Here is a 25,481-nt window from a genome sequence, read left to right on the forward strand (position 1 = left end):
ATTCCGTTTGATGTGCCGCCTTGCACTCTCCCCCCAAAGATCCTCTTCAGCGCGGACTTCATTGCAGCAAACGTTAAATCTGTACACGCAGTCAGCGCCATGTGTCTATTTTTCTCGTCTAGACAAGCCGTGTCCAAAAGTTTAAAAGCTAGCACGGCGTCAGGAAGAGTCATGTCGTACTTTTTCATTCGGTTGTATCGCTGTTCAAAGTCAATCACATAGTCCGCCATGGACACTGAGCTCTCCTTTTTGATACAGTCAAAAAAAGAGTAAGCATTGTATGCGCGGTCTCTCTCTTCTTTGAGAAACATGCCATCTAGTTTTGCTAGCAGTGTGTCCATACCATTGTTGTTGTTCAAATCCAAAGCGGGTATTTCCATGGCGATGTCCCTTGCCCTTCCTTCCAGCCCCAGGACAACGGCGAGGGCTTGTTTCTTCTTATCAAGTTCAGTAACCAGCTTCCAAATGGCGATTTCATTTTTCCAACACTCGTATGGTCGGGATTCGTCGAACTTCGGTGGAACTTTGTAGTTAGCAGTAGCCATCTTCTGCTAACCATCCTCTGCTACCAATGTTAGTCTACTACAAATAAACACGACGTTTATCTTCTGTTAACTTGGTTTATTCAATCAACGTGCATAACACCAATACAGAGCCATTAACGAACAGTGGACCTCATGCTCCAGGTCGACACAGACTAACTGCGCATGCGTTTCACAGTCTCAAGAGGGCAACCTAGACTACCGTAAGGCCAAATAATATGTGGGGGTGTAGACATCATAGCGTTAAGTAGCAGTAATTGTTCAAGTGCTGACTGCGTTTAGTTGGGTTTGTATGTGTGTACTTCTGTTCAGTTATAAGTTTGTGTTTGAAAAGTGTTCCCCCTCCCGTTATGTCTGTTGCTGATTGTGTGCACCTGGTGCCCTGTGTTGTCTCCTCCCCCCTCACCTGTGTCTTGTTGTGCTGATTAGAGTGTGTGTATTTAGGCTCTGTTTCCCTGTCTGTTGAGGAGGCAGGGACTGTGGGTGAGATCCTGGTGGCTGCAGGCTGGGCTCACGTGAACAGCAGCAGCAGCAGGATTGAGGCTGTGTGTGTAATGTGTTCATGTTTTAATAAATGCCCACACCGGGTTGTATTTTTGGATGTTCTGCCTCTGCCTCCTTGCTTGGTCGGGCAGCTCAATTGTCAGCTTCACAGGGTTTAACGTTAGTGGCAGGTTGTGTGTGAGAGAGAATAAATAAGACAGCCCAATATTTAAGAAAAAATATTTAGCAACTTTCCGCATATTTCGCAATTTCACCGCATAAAAGCATATAAAACCCCGCATGTTTGATCGCATAATCAAGGGTTTTTGTCCGTGTTTTTCTGGAGGGTCTACTTAATGTGAGCTCCGACTGATCTTTTACTTAGTGATAGATTCATGAGAAAAAACTGTTTTGCATTCTTTATTAATGTATAGGATAGGGATATGTAACCCTATCCTCTATGGTTGTTCTAAAAATAGCTACAACAACCCATGACATCAATCAGAAGCTCTGCTCAAACATGACCCACAATCTGAGATCTGCTCTAATGTCATCTAGTAATCTTTGTGTCTGTTTGATCCCTTCTCTCAGAACGGCGTGCTGCTGAGGACTGTTCTGGATCCAGTGACGGGCGACCTGTCAGACACCAGAACACGCTACCTGGGGTCCCGACCCGTCAAGCTCTTCAGAGTCAGGATGCAGGGGCAGGAAGCTGTATGTGATACTAACATACAATCATCACACACACACAAAAGATGATATAGCTCCAACATAATAAAATACATAAATCGGTGTGCATTTTTACCCCTTAAGAATTGGTAAATCTGTTTTCAATTCATGTGAATCATTGGAAATCGTCTCCTCTCGCTTACAGGTTCTGGCCATGTCCAGTCGGTCCTGGCTGAGCTACTCGTACCAGTCGCGCTTCCATCTGACCCCGCTGTCATACGAGACTCTGGAGTACGCCTCTGGCTTTGCCTCTGAGCAATGCCCTGAAGGCATCGTCGCCATTTCCACCAACACACTGAGGTATGGATATACACTGCAGGTAGACCTGTTTGAATAGGCAGCCCTATTTGTCATACTTATTTAAAAGGTCTCTTAGATGTTTGGTAAGTTCAAGAAAAATGACATGCAGAAAAATATACATTATACGTCTTTAAGAAATTATGTTTGTGTGATTGTTAGGGTTACATTTTAATTATGGTTCTCATCCTTTGATAAATGTTTGTCGGTGTGAAGCTGACAATTGAGCGGCCCGACCAAGCAAGGAGGCAGAGGCAGAACGTCCAAAAATACAACCCGGTGTGGGCATTTATTAAAACATGAACACATTACACACACAGCCTCAATCCTGCTGCTGCTGCTGCTGTTATTCACGTGAGCCCAGCCTGCAGCCACCAGGATCTCACACACACTCCCTGGCCCTAACAGACAGGCAAACAGAGCCTAAATACCCACACACACTAATCAGCAATTAGACACAGGTGAGGGGAGAGGAGACAACACAGGGCACCAGGTGCACACAATCCAGCAACAGACATAACGGGAGGGGGAACACTTTTCAAACACAAACGTATAACTGAACAGAAGTACACACATACAAACCCAACTAAACGCAGTCAGCACTTGTACAATTACTGCCACTTAACGCTATGATGTCTACACCCCCACATATTATTTGCACCCGGATTATTCTTAACCGCTGTCATTCTACCCCAGCATTTAAGCACTTTTGGCGCTCTCGCTAACTCCCCTATCTTGTTAGGCGGAGCCGAGGACCCGACCAGCCAGACGACATTTCAATCAATACGGTTTAATCCTTTAATAAATACTATCTCAATAATTAGTATAAATTACATCAAATGTGCAAATATGCCATGCCCAACGGTACTGTGCAATCACGCTAATAAAGTGCGTTACAAGGCCCAAAGCCGTCAGTCCACTAAAATAGGAAAATAAAGGTTAACAAAAGCTTAGTGAATTTAATATTTTCAGAAATTCACGTTGTACTGCATCTTAAATAAAGAGTTGCAATGTGGGCCCCCAAGTTGTTCAGCATGGGCTGCCAGGGGTTTTTCTAGAAAAATATAGTATGAGGGCGCTAACGTCACTTAAAAATAGGCGCTTTCACACCAAGTACTTTTTCCAGGAATAGTTCCCGGAACTTATGGCGCATTTCCACTACAGCGCGGAGCTCGCTTTAAGTGTGCGTGGCCCGTTTTCTTCGCCCAGCCAATCAGAAATTGGAACCTTTTTCTCCCCAGGAAAGTACCTGCTCTCTAGCAGGGACTAAAAAGGGGTGAAAAGGTTCGCAAAAAAAAGTTCTAGTTCCAGATCTTTTTGGTGTGAACACAAAATCCCAGGAACTATTCCTAAGAAAAGTACTTTCACTACCGTCAAGTACCGTCCACTTTCCAGCAAAAATAATGCATTAGAGCAAAGCGGAAAATAATAGTTCCTTCATGTCTTAAAGCTGCTGAGTCATATATTGCACCTCAAACTACGAATATGTGATCTTAAAGCGCATCTTAAGAGCAATCTCTCGAGCAATCTCTCGAGCAGTGTTTCCGCCAGACCAGGGCTGAGAGGGCGTCCACCCCGAGAGCGGGGGGGGGGGGTGGTGGTGGTGGTGTGTGACATCACGTCTTGAAATTTGAATTGAGCCGTCCCTTTATAGATACTATCTCTTTACGTATGCACACACACACACTTTTGAATTGCGCCGTCCCTTATATATACTATCTCTTTACGACACCCCTCCTGGCATGGTCCTTGGAAAATGTGGCGTGTTTTTTTTTGTTCCGTCACAGGAACACGCTTTGCTGGCGGTGAAAATAATCCCACCAGACTCCTTTGCCCCTCCAACAGAGGGATGTCCTTGTCATTTTTTTTTTTAGACGCCCTCGGCTCGAGTTCAGGGTGTTCCGAGCTGAATAAGGGATTCAAATGACGGCAAGACGCCCGTCTGGCGGAAACGCTGCGCTCTAGCCTTTGCTCAGTAAAAAATCAGGAATGCAATGACTCTACTGCACTGTTTATGTACTTATTGGAAGTCACTTTGGACAAAAGTGTCGACTAAATGAAATGTAATGTACTACTCCTCTACCTAGTGTTATGATGTGGTTTGACAGTTAACAGAATAATTTGTTGCCCTGTGAAATAAATGTTGGGTGGGACGGATTAGTGGAGAAGCATGGTTCTAATTTCGTAGCTCGGCTGTACCCTTGAAGTTAAAAAGGATCTGTAACAGTCTCTCCCTTCTCTTCATCTGTCTTGCAGAATCTTGGCTTTGGAGAAATTGGGAGCAGTCTTCAACCAGGTGGCCTTTCCTCTGCAGTACACTCCGAGGAAGTTTGTAATCCACCCGGAGACCAACAACCTCATTTTGATCGAGACCGACCACAATGCCTACACCGAGGCAACCAAAGCCCAGAGGAAGCAACAAATGGCTGAGGTAAGATTTGCAATGTTAATCATAGGATTAACCTGTTAAGCCCGATTGCCCCCGCTGGCATTCACAAAACTGTGTCTTGGGGCTTCTTAACATTTAACAACCTATTAATGTGTCATACCCACTTAACGGGAAGAAACTCAGCTAATTGATGATATGAACCATATTTAGCTAAACGAAACACATGGGTAACGCCAAGCCTCTAAATTAGCACTAAGCGAAAGAGTGCTAACGCACTTAAGCACATAACTCACGGTAGCGATATTTGATACTTCATGCTATCTGCATAAACTCGATACAGGGTGTCCGCGTGGTCTTAAAAAGTATTAAAAGTTGATAAATCAATTTAGAGAAAATTAAGGCTACTAAAAAGTATTAAACGGCATTTTCCAAGGTATTACATTTTGTAGCTTGTTTTCAATACGTTTATAAATTGTCCAAAGAGGTTGTATCCTACAGTCTGCCTGAATGTAATCATGGCGTAGGTGTGTCGTGTGATTCTGTGTAGTTTTATTTATGGAATCCCGTTGGATGTAACGTAATCTGAACAGGACATCGCACGCTCACTGCTTGATAGCGCGCGAAGGTCCGTTTACACCGGTTATTAAACATCGTTATGTGGAAATGCAAGTCTGCGTCCAAATGGTTGGAAGATAAGGAGGAAGGACAATCAATACTGTATATAGTCAATGTGAGGTAAAGTGTGTCGCCAATGTAACCGGTTAAAACTCAAAAGTGGTGATGAGGTCTTAAAATGTATGGAAAGGGTCTTAAAAACAGGTCTTAAAAGGTATTAAATTTGACTTCAGGATTCCTGCATATACCCTGAGATATCATATGAAAGCTGAGATTCCACAGATTCCAATGGTATAAGTATCATCACTGTGCGACCAGAACTCATGGCAGCGAAAGCCAGCAAAGACAACACACAACTTCACTTTACGGGGCCAAAACGGCAAATATGTCTTACCTTTGCTGTTTTCTGATCAAAAGTTGTGTTCAATGGCCTTACAACGCATATAAACGCTGCTGAAGGTTAATCCAATGTCTCTGTGTCACTTTGAAATGATTACTGATAATCCGTCATAACATTTATGGCAATATACCTATTTTTCATTATAGTGTAACGGTTTTGGGCAAACTGCGTGCGCATCACTCTCAATCCTCAATGGAAATGTTTAGATGGATTTAAGAACCCCCCCTCGATTCTATTGGCTCTAACGGTTCAAAAGTGTCAATCATCAAAATCGACCAATGGGTTCCAGAGATATGGCAAATAGACCCAGAAGTGTTTTTTTCTTTCTAAACCTCTCTAAAAAGGTCAGATTTCTCTGTTTTGCATCAATCTTGATACAGGGTACTTATTATAGGTTACAGTTTGAATTCCTAAAGCTTTTAGTCTCCGATCCCATCATTCAAGGGTGGTTTTCACTATAAGTAATATTTTTTTTGGACGGAAACTATTTAAAAAATGTTTTTACTATGTTCAATCTGAATTTACTTTAAAATAAAAACATCTATATTGATTCTGACTTTTCTACATCCAACTCACAGGTTTATCATTGCTTTGAGAAAAAAGAATATTAATTTACCCCTTTTAGAAGTGAAGATAGTAATTTGTTCTGGGCATTTTTTCCTGAGGCCTGAAAAACAGGCTTGGGGCTTAACAAGTTAACAGAGCCAGCCCCGATTAACTGCTGTTTTTTTTATAGTTTGACATTTTGTTTATGTTAAGCACTTAGTAAATATAAAAAAAAACAGCTACAAAACGCTTTTATTACCGAAATACCAGGAACTCGGCAGTGTCCTGTATTACACAGGGCTCGACATTATAAATGGCCCGCTGGCCCGGAAGCACTATTTAGACACCCCGGGCCAGCATAACATACTTTCCACTTGCTCGCTCGGGCCATTAAAAATATTGCTATAAAATGTTTTATTTGTCCTGTGGTATTGGTATTTTGACAAGCAATTTTATTAAATTGTTTCGTTTATTAATGCTACAACATAGCGTTTCGTGAGGCGGTTGTCGTTGTTGGGTGAAAAGCAAACCGCTGTTTGGTGCGGAGTAGAGCGCAGCGCGAGCAGGCTCCCGTGGAGAGAAAGTTTCAGCTACACTGGCTTGATCGATGGAGTTGGCTTTGATATGATGCCAATATAAACAGTCTTTTGTCGGCTCTGTACATCAATGCCGACCTATGCTGACAAGTAAGTGAACAGTAGAAAATATAAAGGTATTCTCTATAGGGAAATGTCCCAGCAGTTTAGGATAATGACGGTTCTAATCTATTGCATAGCCATTACATTTCTAACTCCTAATGACAGGAAGGCAGAAAGTGCATTATGCAAATAATAATACTCATAATAATGATAATGGCAGACTTTTTTTTAACAATGACCACAATATAATTATTTTAATAAACCAAATATGAACAATTGAGGAAAATTAGGAAGAACTGATGATTCAAATGTTGTAGTTTGTGCATAAATTACTATTGCAACAAATGTGTTAATTTTCTTCACTATTAGTCGTTTTTTTTGGACGAATGCTCTTGGGCCAGTGGTTACAATGGTGGGCCAGTGGAATTGTACTCTTAATATCTACCCCTGCTACAGAGAAAAAGTATATGTATGATATTACTGTCCTCAACGATGTAAAGTAAGTCGAATAAAAAAAACAAGTCGAAACTGTACTCAGCAGAAGTTCTTCATTACAGTTATTTACCCTAAACTTGTTGAGTCGTCACATACAGTTGCTCAATGTGTCAAAACTCTGCTGCCCACCAGCTGATATCAAGTAACTCTCCCAGAAATAGGAACAGCACTCAGTTCAGTTTGTCACCTAGAAAGCCTACTCATACATACAAACAACAAGTCCCTGTCCTTCCAGAGACATCCCGGGAAAGATCTCAGTAGTTGTGCCGAGCTGAGTTTGTAAACACCCACCGCTGAAATGTTTAATCAAATGAAAACAAACCCTATTATTTACCTTGGTGTGAGTCTGTAAAAGAACACTTCCTAATCCCAAGTGTAAACTACATTCCAAACTGAAGAGCAATGAGTAGGGTTGGGTATCGTTTGAATTTCCACGATTCTGATTCCGATTCTAATTTTCGATTCCGGTTCTTAACGGTTCTCAATTCCGATTATTTGTGGGGCAGGGTAAAAAAATGATACATGCTTCTTCCACCAAAAAAAATTACATTTATTCGAGAAACTTTTACACAGGTTAGTTTAGAGTAATATTCACATTAATCAGTCTGTTTATATTCACTGCTATGTAACTAACCTGAGAACCACTGAAGCTACAACAGTGCAACAGTCCAACTTTTAAAGGAAACCCCCCCCCCCCCCATTTAAAAACAGTTCTTGTTGAGAAAAAGCAGCATATCTGCCTTCTCAGGCATACCGGGAAGAAATGTTTGAACATTTCAAAGTAAAATGCTTCAATCTGGTGCACTTTAAGCAGAATTACTAGAGACTAGATCTAGGGGGTACAACTCTAAACACCCATATGAAAAAGATCGGTTTACATTTTAGTAATTAAATAAGTATGTGAACATAACCAATAACCCATAGCCAATAACAAATACATGTAACGTATTTTATTTTTGTTGTTCATTCTTATCTTATTTTACTATTTTATTTATGTATATTTTTTTATCTCCAGTTTAAAACGATATGTCTGGTTTACTGTCCTATAGTATACATTGGAATGATTTCAAACCTTTTTATCCCAATAATTATAAAGGAGTAGGCTACCTTGGAAATATGTGTTTACATAAATTGTGATCAAAACGTTTGAGACCCACTGAGATAACTTAGACTAAAGTGAACTATCTAAACACTCAAGAGTCCTTTACCTCACTGAGCTGTAGTTATCAGCCTCTCAGTCTGACTGGAGATGACTCTCCCTCCACATTATTGTAGAAACATCTTCTTCTTCCGTTAGAGCAGCTAGCACCAGATGCTAATAACAACTGCGCTGCTACCGGTGCACTCTCCCTCGCTCGCTCCCATGCTCACTCGCACTTTGGCTGTGAGCTGCGGGTGCCAGATAAGCCAACATCCCCCATTTTCATCACTTACAGCGCCCATCGTACAGGGCAAATGAAAAGTGTAACCGGGATGAAAAGGGTGTTACATTTACTTAATTATGAATGTTGTTACATCAAGGCCGAAAATTAGGATGAGCACCAACGGTCAAAACATTTATTTTTTCTCCCAGAGCTGTCAGCGCAGCGCCTCCACAGATCTGGCGCCCTAGGCGAACATCTATAACGCCAATGCGACGGGCCGGCCCTTGTCTCAGGTTACGCTGTAGGAAGTGTAGGTACAACGCTACATTTCCCGCCCCGCCGCAGTCATACAGTAGGCTACGGAGAGCGGCGAGAAACATTTCCTCAGGCATCGAAAAGCGGAACCGAAATTCACATGTCTAAATGATGCCGTTGGAATCGAAATGTTGGAACCGGTTCCGAACCGGAACCTATATTGTCTCTGGCCAGATGCACACACATACATACTCCATAATCTTCGACCTGGCTCATACAATAATGATACATTGTTTACTGTCTCCAGCAGACCTTTGATGTACACTGTAAGCTAGACCATTTGGACTGCTGAGACCTCCTAGACTGAGTTTTAAGACCACCTTTTTGGTATTTTTTAAGTTAAACCTAGACCTGAATCTTCTGTTTAAGAAGATAGATCAAAGGTCGAGTTCAGCACTCAGGTTTGACCTTGGAACCATTATTCTCTTTTTTGTGTACAGAATCAGGGAAGAAGCACTGACCTGTGTGTTACATTTTAGTTTTGGGTGTTTTAATCATTTGAAATGAAAAGAAAAATCTGATTTCTGGAACAGTTTTATTGACTCTAAACCAACTGAGCCCACATGTATTCTGAAACGAAGAAGCTCTGAGCTGTTGTTAGCTTCGGGGCTAACACCCTCAATCTAAATTATCAGTTTTCAAGCGAGATACAGGAACTTGGCTTTGGTGTTAAGGAGTTTGTTTACCGACACATTTACTAAACGCACAGTGTACTTCTACCAACTGCTCTCTTCATAGCTTCGCACACACACAGCTCTTTAAACAGCAGAACTCTTGCACTTGAAAAGCTGAAACAGGCAAATGTTTGTCCTTATGCATAGTCAATTACTTTTACCGATTATAAAAATAGTTGCGGATTAATTGACGGATCAGAGGACACAAACATGTAGCTGCTTATTCTTTCATACAAAATGGTGGGAATCTGGTGGTTTCAGTGGGAAATAACTGGCTGTACTTGGTCAGAACACAGTGGTTTCCACTCAGCTGACCGTCTGTGTTCTTTGGCACTGTTGTGTCTGCAGGAGATGGTGGAGGCTGCTGGAGAAGATGAGAGAGAACTAGCCGCTGAGATGGCTGCTGCGTTCCTCAACGAGAACCTCCCAGAAGCTATTTTTGGTGCACCTAAAGCCGGAGCAGGACAGTGGGCCTCACTGGTGCGGCTCATCAACCCCATACAGGGAACAACACTGGACCTGGTGCAGCTGGAACAGAACGAAGCTGCGTTCAGGTGAATGGCTCCATTTTGTTACATTACTTGTCTTATCGTAGTTACATTTCCAGTATGGTAGGTATCATCGGGGCTTGAGACTTGTAGGTTCCTGTTGTCCTTGCCACGATTGAAAATGTGCATCTATCACAACCTATTTATTTCCCTCAAAATGCTACATTCGGAACAACAAGGCTGTGCTGTAATCATAAAAACCGTTCATTTATATAGCACTTCTCCAAAAAGTGCTTTACTATTAAAACAATAACGAAGCTGAACGTACAAGATAATAAAACATATCAACTTAAATATATAATTAAACAGCTTCAATTCGCACACTCTGTTAATCAAAAGGCGCTTTCACACCGGAGTACTTTTCCCGTACTTTCCCCAGAAATAGTGCCAATAGTTCCTGGGATGTTGCGTTCACACCAAAAAGATCTTTTTTTTCGGGAACCTTTTCACCCCTTTTTAGTCCCTGCTAGAGAGCAGGGACCTTCCTGGGTAGAAAAAGGTTCCAATTTCTGATTGGCTGGGCAAATTGCAAACCATGCCCCGTAAAACAAAGCCATTTTATTTCCTCGCATTATTAGCATTAGCCCATTAGCCCAGCGCACCAACGGAGAGAGACTAACTTTTGGCAACACAAAAGAAAACATGGGATCGGTGGAGTGATGAGACTTCGGGTGGCAATATACGCCGTGAAGTTGTTTGTGGTCTGCTAGTAAACCCAAAGCAGAAGAAGAAGTGACGTCAGCGGCTTCATTGGCGTAATCCTCCTTCAGGGACTTATTCCGGTGTGAACGCGATTAACTAGATAGTTCCGGGGAAAAATTCCGGGAACTATTCCTGGGAAAAGTACTTGGTGTGAAAACGCCTAAAGCCAAATAAAAAAAGTTTCGCGAAAATATTTAAAAGAGGTCACCGAGTGTGTCTGCCGGAGATCTTCAGGGCAGGGATCTCCACAGCTGAAAAAAGCCTGGTTAGCTTTTAATGACTGACGCAGATTTTGGAATGATTAGTAGGGCTTCGCTGGAGGTTCTCCAGCAGCAATCCGAGTTGGTAGGTCACGGATGTAGGCTTTAAAAACATATAATGAACCCTAAAAGTCGTAGGTCACCACTGAAGGGCAGCAACCATGGGAACAAGTTAAAAGCCTGACAGCAGCGTTTCACATCAACCACAGTCTTTCCAACATAAGGCTGAAAAAATAAGGTTTTGCATGACTTTGTATCATAGCTTTGAATCCTAAATGGTGTATGGGTGTGGTGGGGGTAAGTTAGTGAAGCCTACAGTCTGAACTGTCTCTTGTTTATTACGCCTTTCACATTGATTGAGAGTCAGGCTCCATAAGCATCTAATAACACTTCATCAGAGTGCTTCCTAACTGTCTTAATCAAACAGTCTCTTCATTTTATGGGTTGCCAAAAAGGACCAGACAGTCTTTTGAAATGTAACATCTCATTTTTATCTGGTGACTGATTGCATAATTCAAAAGACAGAGTTGGTTTGTCCTTATTTTGAGGAAAGAGGCTGTTAATTATCACTCTCCTTTCCGCACTGACCACAGTAAACATGTTTGCTACAGAAATAATGTTTTATTCAATTGCAGACTTTGCCATCTTTTTAAAAAATGTTATCAGTTTGATTCAATTTAAATATTTGCACTTTTTTAAAGCTTTTAAAGCACTTAGTCTTAACTATGTTGACAAGTTCAGTTAATAGTTACTCTACATGGTATGAACATCGTAAACACAAAAGGAGTCAGCTTCCAGCTACATAAATGTGCATGTTTTACTTATTAGCGTGTGGAATCAACAGGAAGCATGATCATCTTTTATTGTTCTTACTTCTCCATTGTGTTCAATTCTTTATTTCACACCTCCTCTTTCCCTGTGTTTTATATGTTCTAGTGTTGCAGTGTGTCGCTTCCCCAACACAGGAGATGATTGGTATGTCCTGGTGGGCGTTGCCAGAGACATGATCCTCAACCCCAGATCAGTGAGCGGCGGATTCATCTACACCTATCGGCTCATCAGCGGAGGGGAGAAACTGGAGTTTGTGCACAAAGTGAGTTGGCTGAGCTTAAATGAAATTCTATTTAAGTGGCCAACAGCAAAACTTCTTTAGCTTTTGTCTTTTTGGTTTGAATTAATTACTCTACTGCTCAGTAAGTTTATTGTGAAGAAATAAATCTGAGAATGCTAGGTTCATCAGCAGTAACTCTTTATACATCTGAGTGGGCATTAAACCTCACAAAAGTACTGAGAGCTGAAAGTGTTTTGGTCTGCAGCACTGACATGGGAAGAAGTGGGTTGTCACGCACCGTTAAAACTAGGGATGCTCCGATCGATCGGTGCTCTCTATAAAGGCTGATCAGGAGAGCCGATCACATGACGTAAAATACATGACACTTTTCTCTGAGCGGCAAAACAAGCTCGCCAAAATGGCTTCACCGGTCTGGCAGTATTTTAAGGTACCCGACAATGAAATAGCGGTATGCAACGTGTGTGAAGCAGAAATCCTGCAGCTCCACCCGCTCTGACGGACCGGTGAGCGGAGCAAAACACACACACACACAAGAGTTAGACCTAACCCACTTAGCTATTTTATCTACCTCTGGAACTAGCTAAACTAGTTATAAATATATGTATTCTTCACTGTCGGGTCACTCATTACTGGATCAGTGAGCTGCATGAGACGATACTGACAGGCTGTCAGGAGAGAGAGAGAGAGAGAGAGAGGGGGAGAGAGGAAAAGAGAGTGCTTCCGCTCAATTCTCCCGTGTTATTATCCAAAGTTAATGTAAACTTGAATAATGTACTTAATTTGAATGTAATAATTATGTTGGTTGTTGTTTGTGGAAGCGTCAGTGAATGAGCCGCATTAACTGAGATTTAAACATCACTTTAAATGGAAGATCCCCATTGGCCCACTCGATCGGTATCGGCCGATACTGATTTCGGAGATCGGCCACAAAATTGGCGATCGGAGCATCCCTAGTTAAAACCATTTTCTTTTGAGCAGAGGGTATTAATAGCTATTATTATTATTATTATTATTATTATTATTATTATTATTATTGAAATGTGAGTTAGAAGGTCACGGTTTGAGATGCTCAGACGAGGGCTTGGTCAAAGTGCAACAGGAAGGATGGCCTTGAGTAAAGTATTAAACACAGATGTTACCGCCATGACGCCACTCACTTCTCTCAAGGCAATTCCCCAGAAACTCAAGAAGGGTGGAGGCCATCCGGGTGAATTGGCCCACAGCCATTTGTTACCTGATGTGGATTAACAAGGGGAATGAGTACCGAGTGTTGAATTGCACAGTGGTGTCTGCTGCTTCTCTTCACTTTCAGTTGAATTTCCCAAACACCAGATCAGATATTTATATGGGTTTATTTCTGGGAAAAAAACACTGTATTTTATTCATATATTATTTTTGACTGATTCACTTTCGTATGCATATGCATGCCGGGACGGCAATTTATTATTTATACCATACCAGACAGGAACACACACATACGTGCAATATGATAACACATCTTTGACCCAGTATCTTGTTTCATATATTTTTGTCTGCTTGCTACAATCAACATTGCCAAACTGATGACTTGTTATCGATATATTTGAACAATACTTAAAGGAGACTACCTTTTTGATTTATTTGTTTACTTATCTTTATTTATTCAGAAACCAGTTTTTAAGTTTAATGATGGCACTGAAGTAGAGTGAAATTATTCCGTGTGACTATGCCATTTGGTGAAACGTTATTGAAACCTCAACACAATTGTAAAGTTAATTATCGTAATTTTAAGCCATCTAACCAATCAGAGCAGACTAGGCTCTGGTTTCAGACAGAGGGTGAAAAGAGGTGCTGCAGCACAGGCAGTATGAGAAAGTAAAGAGCTACTACACAGAGCCTTGATAATCTGATTTGCTTAATGTATTCTTTGTTTTGATTGGCAGACACCAGTCGAGGACGTTCCTCTGGCTATTGCTCCATTCCAGGGTCGAATCCTGGTGGGAGTGGGCAAACTGTTGAGAATCTACGACCTGGGGAAAAAGAAGCTGCTTCGCAAATGTGAAAACAAGGTAGGGCATTAGGGCCAGAACCCAAACGTGTGCACACTGTTTTCATTGAGCTCTTGATGTCAATACGTTTATTTTTATCACAGAGCTACCTGTGTTAACATACTTTTTTTTCTTAATCACTTAATTTGATTAAAAAAGAAACACCGAGTACTGATGGTATTAATAATTATATCTATTCATGGCTAAATGCACTGCATTTATATAGCGCATTCCTCATCCAAGCTACAAATAGAAGTGCTTAATTGCTGTTTTTATACATTTTAAAAGTCCATTTGGAATAATTAAAAAATATATATATTTTATTATATTATATTAATATATTCCCCAATAATTGTAACGTCTTAAAGGGTTGTCTTACCAATTTACAACGAGCTCCGTCATCATGTGTACAGATACACAGATTTTCCTTCTTTGTATATTTTTTGTGTTTTGAATATTCTTTAATGAGTGTGCTTTATTGCTCACCAATTTAGCACGTTCCCAACCTGGTGACCAGCATCCACACCATCGGCCAGCGTGTGATCGTGACGGACGTTTCGGAGAGCCTGTTCTGGGTCCGCTACAGACGCAACGAGAACCAGCTGATCATCTTCGCCGATGACACGTATCCCCGCTGGGTGACCACGGCCTGTCTGCTCGACTACGACACCATGGCCGCCGCTGACAAGTTTGGGAACATCAGTATCGTAAGTTTGGGGAAGGGGAGCGCTGGGTCTGTGCATATCTGACTTATTTTGAACGGGAATGACATTTACACACTATGAAATATACAGCTTATGATTTGCATTGTAACTTTTAGTTTTATTGTAACAAAAAGACTTCTGTAGCCCAGTAGGACTGACAAGCTAAATAAGTGCATCCTTTTTTCCCCATTTCATTTTCTCAGGTGCGCCTTCCGCCCAACACCAGCGATGATGTGGATGAAGACCCCACTGGGAACAAAGCTTTATGGGACAGAGGCCTCCTTAATGGAGCATCACAGAAGGTAAATCCATAACTCTGCAAACCAATGCTTCTGACATGTTAACCAACATATGTTACGTTTACTTTCAGAGTGTTTTCTATTGTTTGTCAAGTTTAAAAAGAAAAGCATCTTTATCATATACTTTAGGAACTGGAGCATACCCTTAACCAGTTAAGCCCTGAGCCTGTTTTTCAGGTTTCAGGCTTGAAAATGCCACTAACACAACAAATGATATATCTTCACTTCTAAAAGGGGTAAATTAATAATTATTTTTCTCAAAGCAAGGTTACATCTGTGAGTTGGATGTAGAAGTGTCAGAATCAATATAGATGTTTTTATTTTAAAGTAAATTCAGATGGAACATAGTAAAAACATGTAAATTCTAATGTCCACCTAAAAAAAACCTTTACTTATAGTGAAAACCACCCTTGCATGATGGGTTATGTTGGAGATTTGGAGGGATAACTGGTCCGCTTTTCAAATCTCCGCGCGTTCCTATGAAGCTGGTTATAATACAGGAAGGAATCCATAGCTACAAAGTAACCGTTAACAATAATCTACTTTAATGGCAATATGACAATGCAATACAATCATTACAATACAACATGATATATTACAGTTATATTGCAATGCTTAAGGAGTAATGCCGGCTTACTCCTGCTCTAGTCCGCATACTACAGAGCTACTTTCACCCGAGGGCAGCATGTGAAGAAGAGGCCGAACGCCAGGGATCCACCGGAGATATACCAGAGTAAGAAGGAGGGGTTTGGTGTTAGGTCAGCTGGTCATCTTTTCAGGTCATCTCATTGGGAGACGCAACGCAGCAGGAAACCAAACAGGCTCACTTTACAACCAAAGGTCTCAAGGCCTGCATACCTACACCTCCCCCACAGAGCCATAAAACCCTGTTTACTCCAACCAGCCCAGAATGTTTATAGCCATTTGTAGTCCTTACATTTATGAAAGGATAAAACAGAGAAATCAATATAAAACACAAACACAGGTATTGTTTGAACAGTATTCACTTAACTGCTACTATTGATAAGCACCAGAGAAACCCAAGAGACCTCTCTTAACCTCAAACACTGCAGCTAGATCTAAGTTGAATGCAAATCAGGACATGCTCTCCCCTTCCCCCATCTTCCTTTGTCCTCAAAAACACATGTCAACAGGCCCCAAATGCAGCTCACAGTTTTACCCAAATTATTCTCATTTTAAGCTTATCCATAGTTTGCTAACATGAATAAATACAAATATAACTCTACAAATCCCCCTTTTTATCTCCTTCTCCAGAGATAAACTTAGACAAGGCATTTTGAAATATACCCACGGTCATTCTTTTCTACTGTGTCCGTAAATCCATCCGAAGCTGGTATTCAGAGTACTTGAAACCTTCATGGAGACCGAACACCACTTTCCATGGCAGTGAAGGAACCATGAGGGGGTAGCTGAGTGCTAGAATCATCAGCCCCCCCCCCCCCCGAGGAATAGCCCACAAGGACAGCTAATAGGGAGGGGGAGATGCAGCTTTCCCTTCACGGGTAGAACTGATCAGAGCAAAGTAGACTCCTCTGCTGCGCCGTCCCGGCTTGCCGTGTCTTTGTCCACCCAATCCGCTGACAGCAGCTTCTGGGCTGCCTGCTAGAGAGATGTCTTCCTCCTCCTCGTCCCGCTGATGGCGGCTTCCGGGTCGATGCTGTAGAGATGTCTCCAGGGTCCTCCTTCTCCGGCCCGCTGATGATGCCTCCCGGGTCGTCTGCTGTAAGGATGTCTCCAGGGTCCTGCTCCTCCAGTCTGCTGCTTCCGAGTAGTCCACGTCTGCCAGGGCCACGTCCGTCCTGATGTCGTCCCCTGGTCCTAGTAGGTGGTTTCCCCGCCGCACACTGGCTCCCGTGGTACGAGCTGTCCCCCTTTTCTCCCAGGCAGACGGCATAAGAGGTCCGCTGGGTCACTCGGTCAGGGTCGGAGAGCCTGGGGTTGAGCCACTTTGTCCTCGTGCTTCTCGGGTCCCCCTTTTGGCGCCGGTGACCTGTGTGGAGAAATCTGATACAACTCCCTCAAGCCTACGCTCAGCTGTTTTGACCCACTTGGAGCCTGTTGGTGGGGTGTCTTGAAACAACAGCCGTCTGTGAACAGGTTTTCCAAATTAATTGTAGACCTCCTATCTGCCAGTACAGCTTCAGAATCTTAATACTTGGATTGTGCCAACTAAATAAGAACCTCAACATCTTTAGGTAAACTAAATAACATATTTCAATAGCTCTGAATTTCTGACAAGCATCTGTGTTTATTTTTAAATGAAATCCTATTTAAAATCCAAATCTAATATGAACTGCTAATGTTTCTGGTAAAGAAACACACTAATGTTATGGATTCAAAAACAACCAAAATCACGATGCTAACAAAGTGAATGATTTCCTGGTGATACTGCTTCTACCTGTCAGTGCTTAGATATTATCACGCTGAAAAAATGAATACAGAATTCCAACAAACTGTCATCAAATGTCTTTCTATTATAAATTTAGATTAAATGTATATCCCTATAATGACCTAAATAATAAAGTATATGGCTTTTACTCCTTTACCAGGCTAGTTACATGATGTTGTCTAAATTAAATTCTGTCTCAATACACTACTATGTTTTAGCTTTAACTGTAATATGTTCTTTCTACATTTCAAACCTCAGTTGCTCTAATGTCTGTTAAAATATTACAAAATTGTTTAACTATCACAGGTCAACTTCTTCGGTTTCACAGTAGCCCCTTGGCCACTGCTTCTTTGTTACCTGCTATAATTCAAATCAATATTTAGAAACATCTCAACATTCATCAAACAGTATCTTATCCCCAGATATGGAGCAGGTTAATTACATTCAATGCTCAATCCTTAAAAAATGTAAATTGTGAATTTTACAGCCATGTTGACATTTATACATTATACTTACTCACTCCCCCTTTTTACACATGAAATCATGTGTAACAAAAGCCTGTAATGGGAGGGGAACAAAAACTGTCAGGTAATTGGTTAGGAACATAACGAACATTATTATCATTATTTCCACAGTGAACACTTCAGTGAAAAGAAGTGTTCCTCTCCGTCCTTCCGGCCTAAAAGAAACAGAATCTTCAGATTGTAGTTTTACATTTGCAAACCGCCAACTCATGTGAGAGGAAAATATCACATGTGCGGTTTCCCCTTTTTGTGGAATTTTTAGGAAACCTCTCGTTTCCCTTGGAGCTCCAAAATAATATGTTAGTCCAAAAACATGCTTGGTTAGTTATTGTTTTAGAATCATGCAGTTACACTGATCACATGCCGGCATTCATTCACACTCACACTGTCTGGTTGTCATGTCAAGTTTGGTCAGCTTCACCCCAGAGTCAGTCATCCACAGTGCCTTGTCAAGTTACACTGTCGGTCAGGGTCAAAGGTCAGTTGGTCTCCGTCTTTTTTGGCCATGTGTCGTGCTCTGCAGAGACTTTGACATTTCAGCATAGGCCAGTATCCTTTGTCTACAAAAATATGTCACGATTTCAACTATAATTTTCAAGATGATTCTCACTTGTCATTGGGACTTCCGCCTCCCACTTTTCCTGAAACTTGGTACAAAACTCACTTCATTCGAGTACCACTACTAATTAAAATGTCTAATGATCTATTTCAGAAACTTGTGTACAATAACTATTATCTTGAGTCAAAACATTACTAGGATCTGTGTCGCTCTGCATTTCATAGCTCATTATAATTCTGGTCTACTTAAAAAACGATGTTAAACTCTTTAGCAGTGTGTGGAACCTTGGGTGTCCGAACATGCAACAATTACTCCCTCCTTTATCAAGGATTTAAAACCGAAGTCTGGTAATAACTATGCCACAATGGTGAAATCAACACTTTAGATTGGAATTTAATATGTGGCTTGGCACTAGCCATTAATACAAACAAAGATTTGTCCTATAGAGTGGTTCCTAAAACTATCCTTTTAATGGTGATCAATATTGTAACCAATGAGATCACTACTTTATTCACACGTGAATAAAAATGTCTTAAAGAATGAATTGTTAACATGATGAAAATATTGAAGAATATGGTTATACTCTGTCAGTGTGTTTTAGGATGATTATCATTTTACTTTAATAGTTTCCTCTTTACTGCTATTTTTAATTTACCAAATGATTAATAAATCTTTCTGTCTTTACGTATTTATGAAGTTAATTCAAGTTATTTAAATGTGCGTTTCGTGAATAAGTGTGTTTATGTGTAACTCACTCATTCCCGTTCTCCTTTCCTCCTCCCCTGGTTTTCTCAAGCCGTGACCCCGGCCTCCTCACTTCTAATCGACCATGCCAACTCCTCTGATTCTGTCTTCTCTTCAGTCCATCAGCTGTTGAATCCATCCACTGTAACTTTTGTAGGCAGCCATTGGCCCAGTCACATCTGCAGCCCCATCATGCCACTGTTGTTGCACTCCTCCTTTACAGTCTCTCTGCTGTTTTTATGGAGGGCGGATTCTGCTCTCATGTCTATTGTGCCAAATCTCGCAGCGCAGTTTGGAACTTCATGTCCTGTTTGAGGGACCGATGAGAGTATCTCTCTGTATGTCAGCATGCTGGTTTGGTTCTGGATGCCACAGGTGGAGATAGTTCTGGCTGCAGTCTTGATGTAGTCTTGTTGTTGTTGTTGGTTCAGCTCTGGTTCTCTGTCTGTACGATGGAGAAGGAGGAGTCTCCTGTTGGGTTAGGTCTCGTTGTCTGCTTGGAGGGTCGGGATCAAAGCCTTTCTAACTCAGAGGGGGAGTCCAGGTCCCGGTACACATTACCTATAAGAAGTCTAGTACACTGATGTTAAATAAATCTAACCCTTTCCACTCTGTCTCTTTCTAATCATACTATCTGTCTTAGTTGTTAAATGCCATCTAAACAACATAATTAATGTCTACTTATGATATTACAAAAACTCACTCCAAAAATTGTTTCATCCATTGTTACATATTTACCCAACACAACTCTGAAATACTTACATGTTTCCAGCATCACATATTCCACACACTATGAAAGAACATCTCCATATCTTCTCTCATTTTACATCCCACTGTTACTTCGAACAATAGTAAACCTGCAGAGCACACCAATCGGATCACAGTAATGAAATTTGAATCAAGTGTAGGCCTATGTCTTCTTTCTGAACATTTATTTATATTGTCTACATTTGCAAACAGTTCGAGTGTAAAATGTGTTTTGCACAATGTATTTACACTCTACAGATTCTTGAGTTTACTCATCTCCTGGTGCTGTCGTTGTAAAAATGTTCAATCCCTTATTGTTTTGTACCAGTTTACCAAACAATACCGGCCAGCAATGTAATGATTAAACTCTAAGCTCGCATAAGTTTCAAGGGTGTGATACCCCCTTTCAGCCACTAGATGGCAGCAGCAGAAGTTTCAAGGGTGTGATACCCCCTTTCATCCACTAGATGGCAGCAGCAGAAGTTTCAAGGGTGTGATACCCCCTTTCAGCCACTAGATGGCAGCAGCAGAAGTTTCCAGACAAAGGGAAACGCTCTACCTTGGTTTAATATATAACAGACCTCTGGCTTTAAGCTTTTAGCATTGGTCTGTTATTTAAACCCCAGTTTTAAACGGCGACTCGATCTGATATATCGAGTTTTCAGGTTTTGCCGTGCAGGATTCAAACCTCGCATTCACACAAACTGCACCATTTCTACGCCACTCAGGAATAAACACCTGCAGATCCGCGCCAAACTGCTCTATTTCACGTCACGCAGGACTTTCGTCTACCTGTCGATCCACGTTTACGTTTTGTATATAACTTTCCTAACATAGTAAAATATGCATTGTATATTCCATTTAAACTATAAAAACACTGTGAAACGCCTACAGACAATCCTAAAGTTTTAGCGTATCCAATTACAGACAGGCGACTTTCATCGTCTGCTTACCTTATTTGCAAAGTTGCAGAGTCCTGCTGATTGTCTGAGATGTTTGAAAGCGTCTGAATTCTTCCTCCGCTTCGTTATCTCTAGACGTCGGGTCACCATTTCGTTGGAGATTTGGAGGGATAACTGGTCCGCTTTTCAAATCTCCGCGCGTTCCTATGAAGCTGGTTATAATACAGGAAGGAATCCATAGCTACAAAGTAACCGTTAACAATAATCTACTTTAATGGCAATATGACAATGCAATACAATCATTACAATACAACATGATATATTACAGTTATATTGCAATGCTTAAGGAGTAATGCCGGCTTACTCCTGCTCTAGTCCGCATACTACAGAGCTACTTTCACCCGAGGGCAGCATGTGAAGAAGAGGCCGAACGCCAGGGATCCACCGGAGATATACCAGAGTAAGAAGGAGGGGTTTGGTGTTAGGTCAGCTGGTCATCTTTTCAGGTCATCTCATTGGGAGACGCAACGCAGCAGGAAACCAAACAGGCTCACTTTACAACCAAAGGTCTCAAGGCCTGCATACCTACACCTCCCCCACAGAGCCATAAAACCCTGTTTACTCCAACCAGCCCAGAATGTTTATAGCCATTTGTAGTCCTTACATTTATGAAAGGATAAAACAGAGAAATCAATATAAAACACAAACACAGGTATTGTTTGAACAGTATTCACTTAACTGCTACTATTGATAAGCACCAGAGAAACCCAAGAGACCTCTCTTAACCTCAAACACTGCAGCTAGATCTAAGTTGAATGCAAATCAGGACATGCTCTCCCCTTCCCCCATCTTCCTTTGTCCTCAAAAACACATGTCAACAGGCCCCAAATGCAGCTCACAGTTTTACCCAAATTATTCTCATTTTAAGCTTATCCATAGTTTGCTAACATGAATAAATACAAATATAACTCTACAGTTAGTAGACTAAAAGCTTTAGGAATCCAAACTATAACATATAATAAGTACCCTGTATCAAGATTGATGCAAAACAAGTGAAATTTGACCTTTTTAGAGAGATTTAGAAAAATAAAGTCTAAGCGGACTCACCTCTGGGTAATTTGGGAACCATCGGTTCCATTTGAACTTTTTCACTGTAAAAATCATTTTATTACTTTGAATTATCATTATAGGTATTCATTCCATCCAAATACAACTGTTGTGAAAAAAATAAATAAAATAAAATAAAACATAGGCCTACTCTTACAGTGAGCCTCTGAATTAGCCCCTAGCGAAAAATGCTAACCTATTACAGCACCGAAAATCACTCCTCGCTCCCTTATTACTTATCCTAGCTGCACATCCAACACATTGTTTATGATCGCAAGGAGACACAGAATCTAACGGTGCCCACCTGAACAGCCCAACACTGAAAGATACAAACTCGCAACGTTATCAACAAAAACGTACATCAAAACAAATGGCGCTAGCGCTAATGCGCTAGGCTAACAATGACTTACCTTCCTCGTTGTCTGGTCTAAACTGGTCTTCAATGGCATTAAAACGATAAAAACGATGATGTAGTTAATCCATAGATTAATATCCAATGGGGCTGTGTCCCCTTTGAAATGTTCTGATAATCTATAAGCAATAATAAAACTGCAATTCCGTTATCTGCTGTCCGCTCTGTGCTCCGTGCGCTCTGGGTCCTGCTGCAATACCTGCTTCTTTACGCTGTAAACAATAAATGAAGTGGGCTGCGTAATGTTGGAACGCTGGCTGGCATTCTTTATCATTTGCGCAGGACCATATCTCTGGAACCCATTGGTCGATTCGTGTGATTTACACCTTTTTCTTAACCATCAGAACCAATAGAATCGATGGGCAGTTCCCAAATCTACGTAAACATTACCATAGCGGACGTAATAGAGAAGCAAACGAAGCATATCTGAAAGTGCAAGCCTGGACGGCAATACTTTATACCGAGTATATTGCCATAAATATGATGATTGATTATCAGTAAAAAATTATATGTGACACAAAGACATTGGATTAACCTTGAGATGCGTTTTTATTCCGTTGAACACAACTTTTGATCACAAATCAAAAAAGGTAAGACGTAATTATTGTAATATTTTTGAAACCGGATGTTGTTTACTTTCTCTTTTCTGGCTGATAGCTCCAGGAATTCGAGGTCGGACAGTGATGACATTACATGTGTGGAATCTGTGGAGTCTCAGCTTTAAATCGTATATCTTGTTTGTGCAGTTAAGATAGTAATAAGGGCATTTCTACCGTGTGTTGTGTGTAAAAAAGCGTTAGCATTAGTTAGCATTTTTTCGCTCAATGCTAATTCAAAGGCTTGGTATTACTCTTGTGTTTTTTTTAGCTAACAATTGTTCTTATTGTCAGTTAGCGGAGTTTCTTACCTTTAAAAGGGTATGAAACATTAATAGTTTCATAAATGTGAAGAGCCCTGAGACATGTGAGAAAAAACAAACTGTGGGAGGGGTCCACTGGGGAGACCTTCGGGCTTAACTGGTTAATAAGGGTTTATACATTTATATAAAGGATTTTTTGTTCTCTATTTCAATGGTAATGCAAGCAGATGTTGTTGAAGTCTTCAACGTGACGTAATCCTGATGGAACAAGTCCACCTTAAAGGGACGGTTTGGATTTGTATGCGTTGGGTTGAACGAGGTAACATTCCATTGTCAGTGTGTACAGTAGTAGGCGGTCTGCAGGCAGTTAAACATATGTGAGGATACAGTGATGAAAGAGCATTTGACCTGCTAATTCCTCAGCATTTATGTGTAAGGCAGGAATTTACAGAGGGCAACAAGTGAGTCTTAATTTTTCAACTGTGGCTTCATGCTTTGAATTTCTGTTAAACCCCAGCCGCACAAGTTTATACATTTCAGGCAGAATCTGCCTCCTACACTGTTCTGACCTCTAACCGCTGACACACAGAAGCTCAACACACACGCACATACACAAACTGCATAACAGAGTGAACCACAAGTTTAACCCTCTCAAAAACACAAAGTGTGTACACACACTCTCACTGATTGAAGAAACACACACAGTATCACTCATCCCATATTTAAATTCTGGTCAGAAACTGTTTAGGTAGCAGATGGACTGGGAAAGTCCCTCAGATTTAGACGATGTGAGTTTGTCCCAGTTGTCTTTGGGACACAGACTTTGTCGGCTATTTTTGCCTCCGCGCACATTGATTGAAAATCTCTTCAAGTTTGAAAATGTGCTGTGTCTCCATTTCAACGTGAGTGTGCAAGCATGGATTTTGTCCATCTCCGAAAGTCGTATGTGTGTAACATCTGGGTCGAATAACTTGATTATCCATACATGGATCCTTCAATATTAAATTAGATGCATTCCACTTTGATTTGATTAATGTATCTCAAAAGATCAAGGTCAGGGAGATGCAGCTGTTTGTTGTCAATGAAAGGACTGACTGTCTCTACCCCAAATGTCACATAGCATTAGGAGGGGGATATTATTCTGTTATGTTTTTTTAAAGTCTCCTGGGTCGCCTTAACACTTGAGACAAAAACATCGTCTGAGGCCTGCTGCTTAACCTTTGTAGGCTGGGTGAGCCTGAGTCCCCTACAGCGGCATATATGTCAACGACATCTCCGCGCAATGGATAACCTGACAGAGATGCTAGCATTGCTCTATACTCTTAGTTTGTTAGACAGTGAACACCCACAGGGAAATGAGAAATCAGTGATTAATAGATTTGTCGTAGATCTCAGACAGACGTCGTTTTTGTACACTTCTGTCTCCGCTGTGTCTTACGTTTGTGCTTTCCTGTTCTCTTGGCATCTGTATGTACTTTGTTCACTCGGCTCAGACTAATACTGAGGTTGTATTGCTCCCAAATGCTGCCTTTGTATCTACTTTACTTGCTGATAATTACCTCTAATTATGGACAAAGTGGTTTTTTGATGGTTATTGGATTACATCTGACCATCCGGACCAATTTCCTCCTAAGCACAGGGTGACTGCGTGTCTTTTTGGTTTGTCATGTCTAAACTAACCCCCTAGTTATTTTCCATCAGGCTGGATGGACAAATGTAGTCAAGAGGTCATTGAACCATCGTTCTAGTCTTTCTATGCCACCAAGCTAATTGTAATAGCTGTGTGTATTTTTAAATTAAAAGCCAGATATATTCATGTCAATAAGACTAGGGGTGCTCCGATCGGCATTTTTTGGCCCCAACGCCGGAATCAGTATCAGCCAATACCGATCGCCTCTCCGATCGGGTGGTGGGGGCTATGGGGATCTTCCATTTAAAGTGATGTTTAAAACTCAGTTAATGGGGCTCATTTTTATATTGCCTCAGTTTATAATCGTAACAGATCGAAAAGTTCAGATTAATTTTTCAATAAATGATGTGCTTCCACAAACAACCAACATAATTATTACATTCAAATGAAGTACATTATTTAAGTTTACATTAAAGGGGACCTATCAT

The 25,481-nt window shown here is 41.1% G+C and overlaps 1 protein-coding gene across 3 annotated transcripts in view; it reads left to right on the forward strand.

Annotated features, from left to right (window-relative positions):
- The window catches only part of sf3b3 (splicing factor 3b, subunit 3), a 53,998-nt gene that overhangs the window by 23,056 nt on the left and 5,461 nt on the right, over positions 1 to 25,481 (forward strand). For all 3 annotated transcript variants that reach the window (XM_034236124.1, XM_034236104.1, XM_034236114.1), the window contains exons 17-24: positions 1,617 to 1,739; positions 1,900 to 2,054; positions 4,308 to 4,482; positions 9,836 to 10,041; positions 11,934 to 12,090; positions 13,992 to 14,117; positions 14,591 to 14,803; positions 15,004 to 15,102. In XM_034236124.1, coding sequence (XP_034092015.1) covers positions 1,617 to 1,739; positions 1,900 to 2,054; positions 4,308 to 4,482; positions 9,836 to 10,041; positions 11,934 to 12,090; positions 13,992 to 14,117; positions 14,591 to 14,803; positions 15,004 to 15,102 — 1,254 coding nt within the window. The remainder of the gene's footprint in view (positions 1 to 1,616; positions 1,740 to 1,899; positions 2,055 to 4,307; positions 4,483 to 9,835; positions 10,042 to 11,933; positions 12,091 to 13,991; positions 14,118 to 14,590; positions 14,804 to 15,003; positions 15,103 to 25,481) is intronic.

This window comes from Gymnodraco acuticeps, unplaced genomic scaffold, assembly GCF_902827175.1.
Source record: "Gymnodraco acuticeps unplaced genomic scaffold, fGymAcu1.1, whole genome shotgun sequence".
NCBI classification, from domain to species: Eukaryota; Metazoa; Chordata; class Actinopteri; order Perciformes; family Bathydraconidae; genus Gymnodraco; species Gymnodraco acuticeps.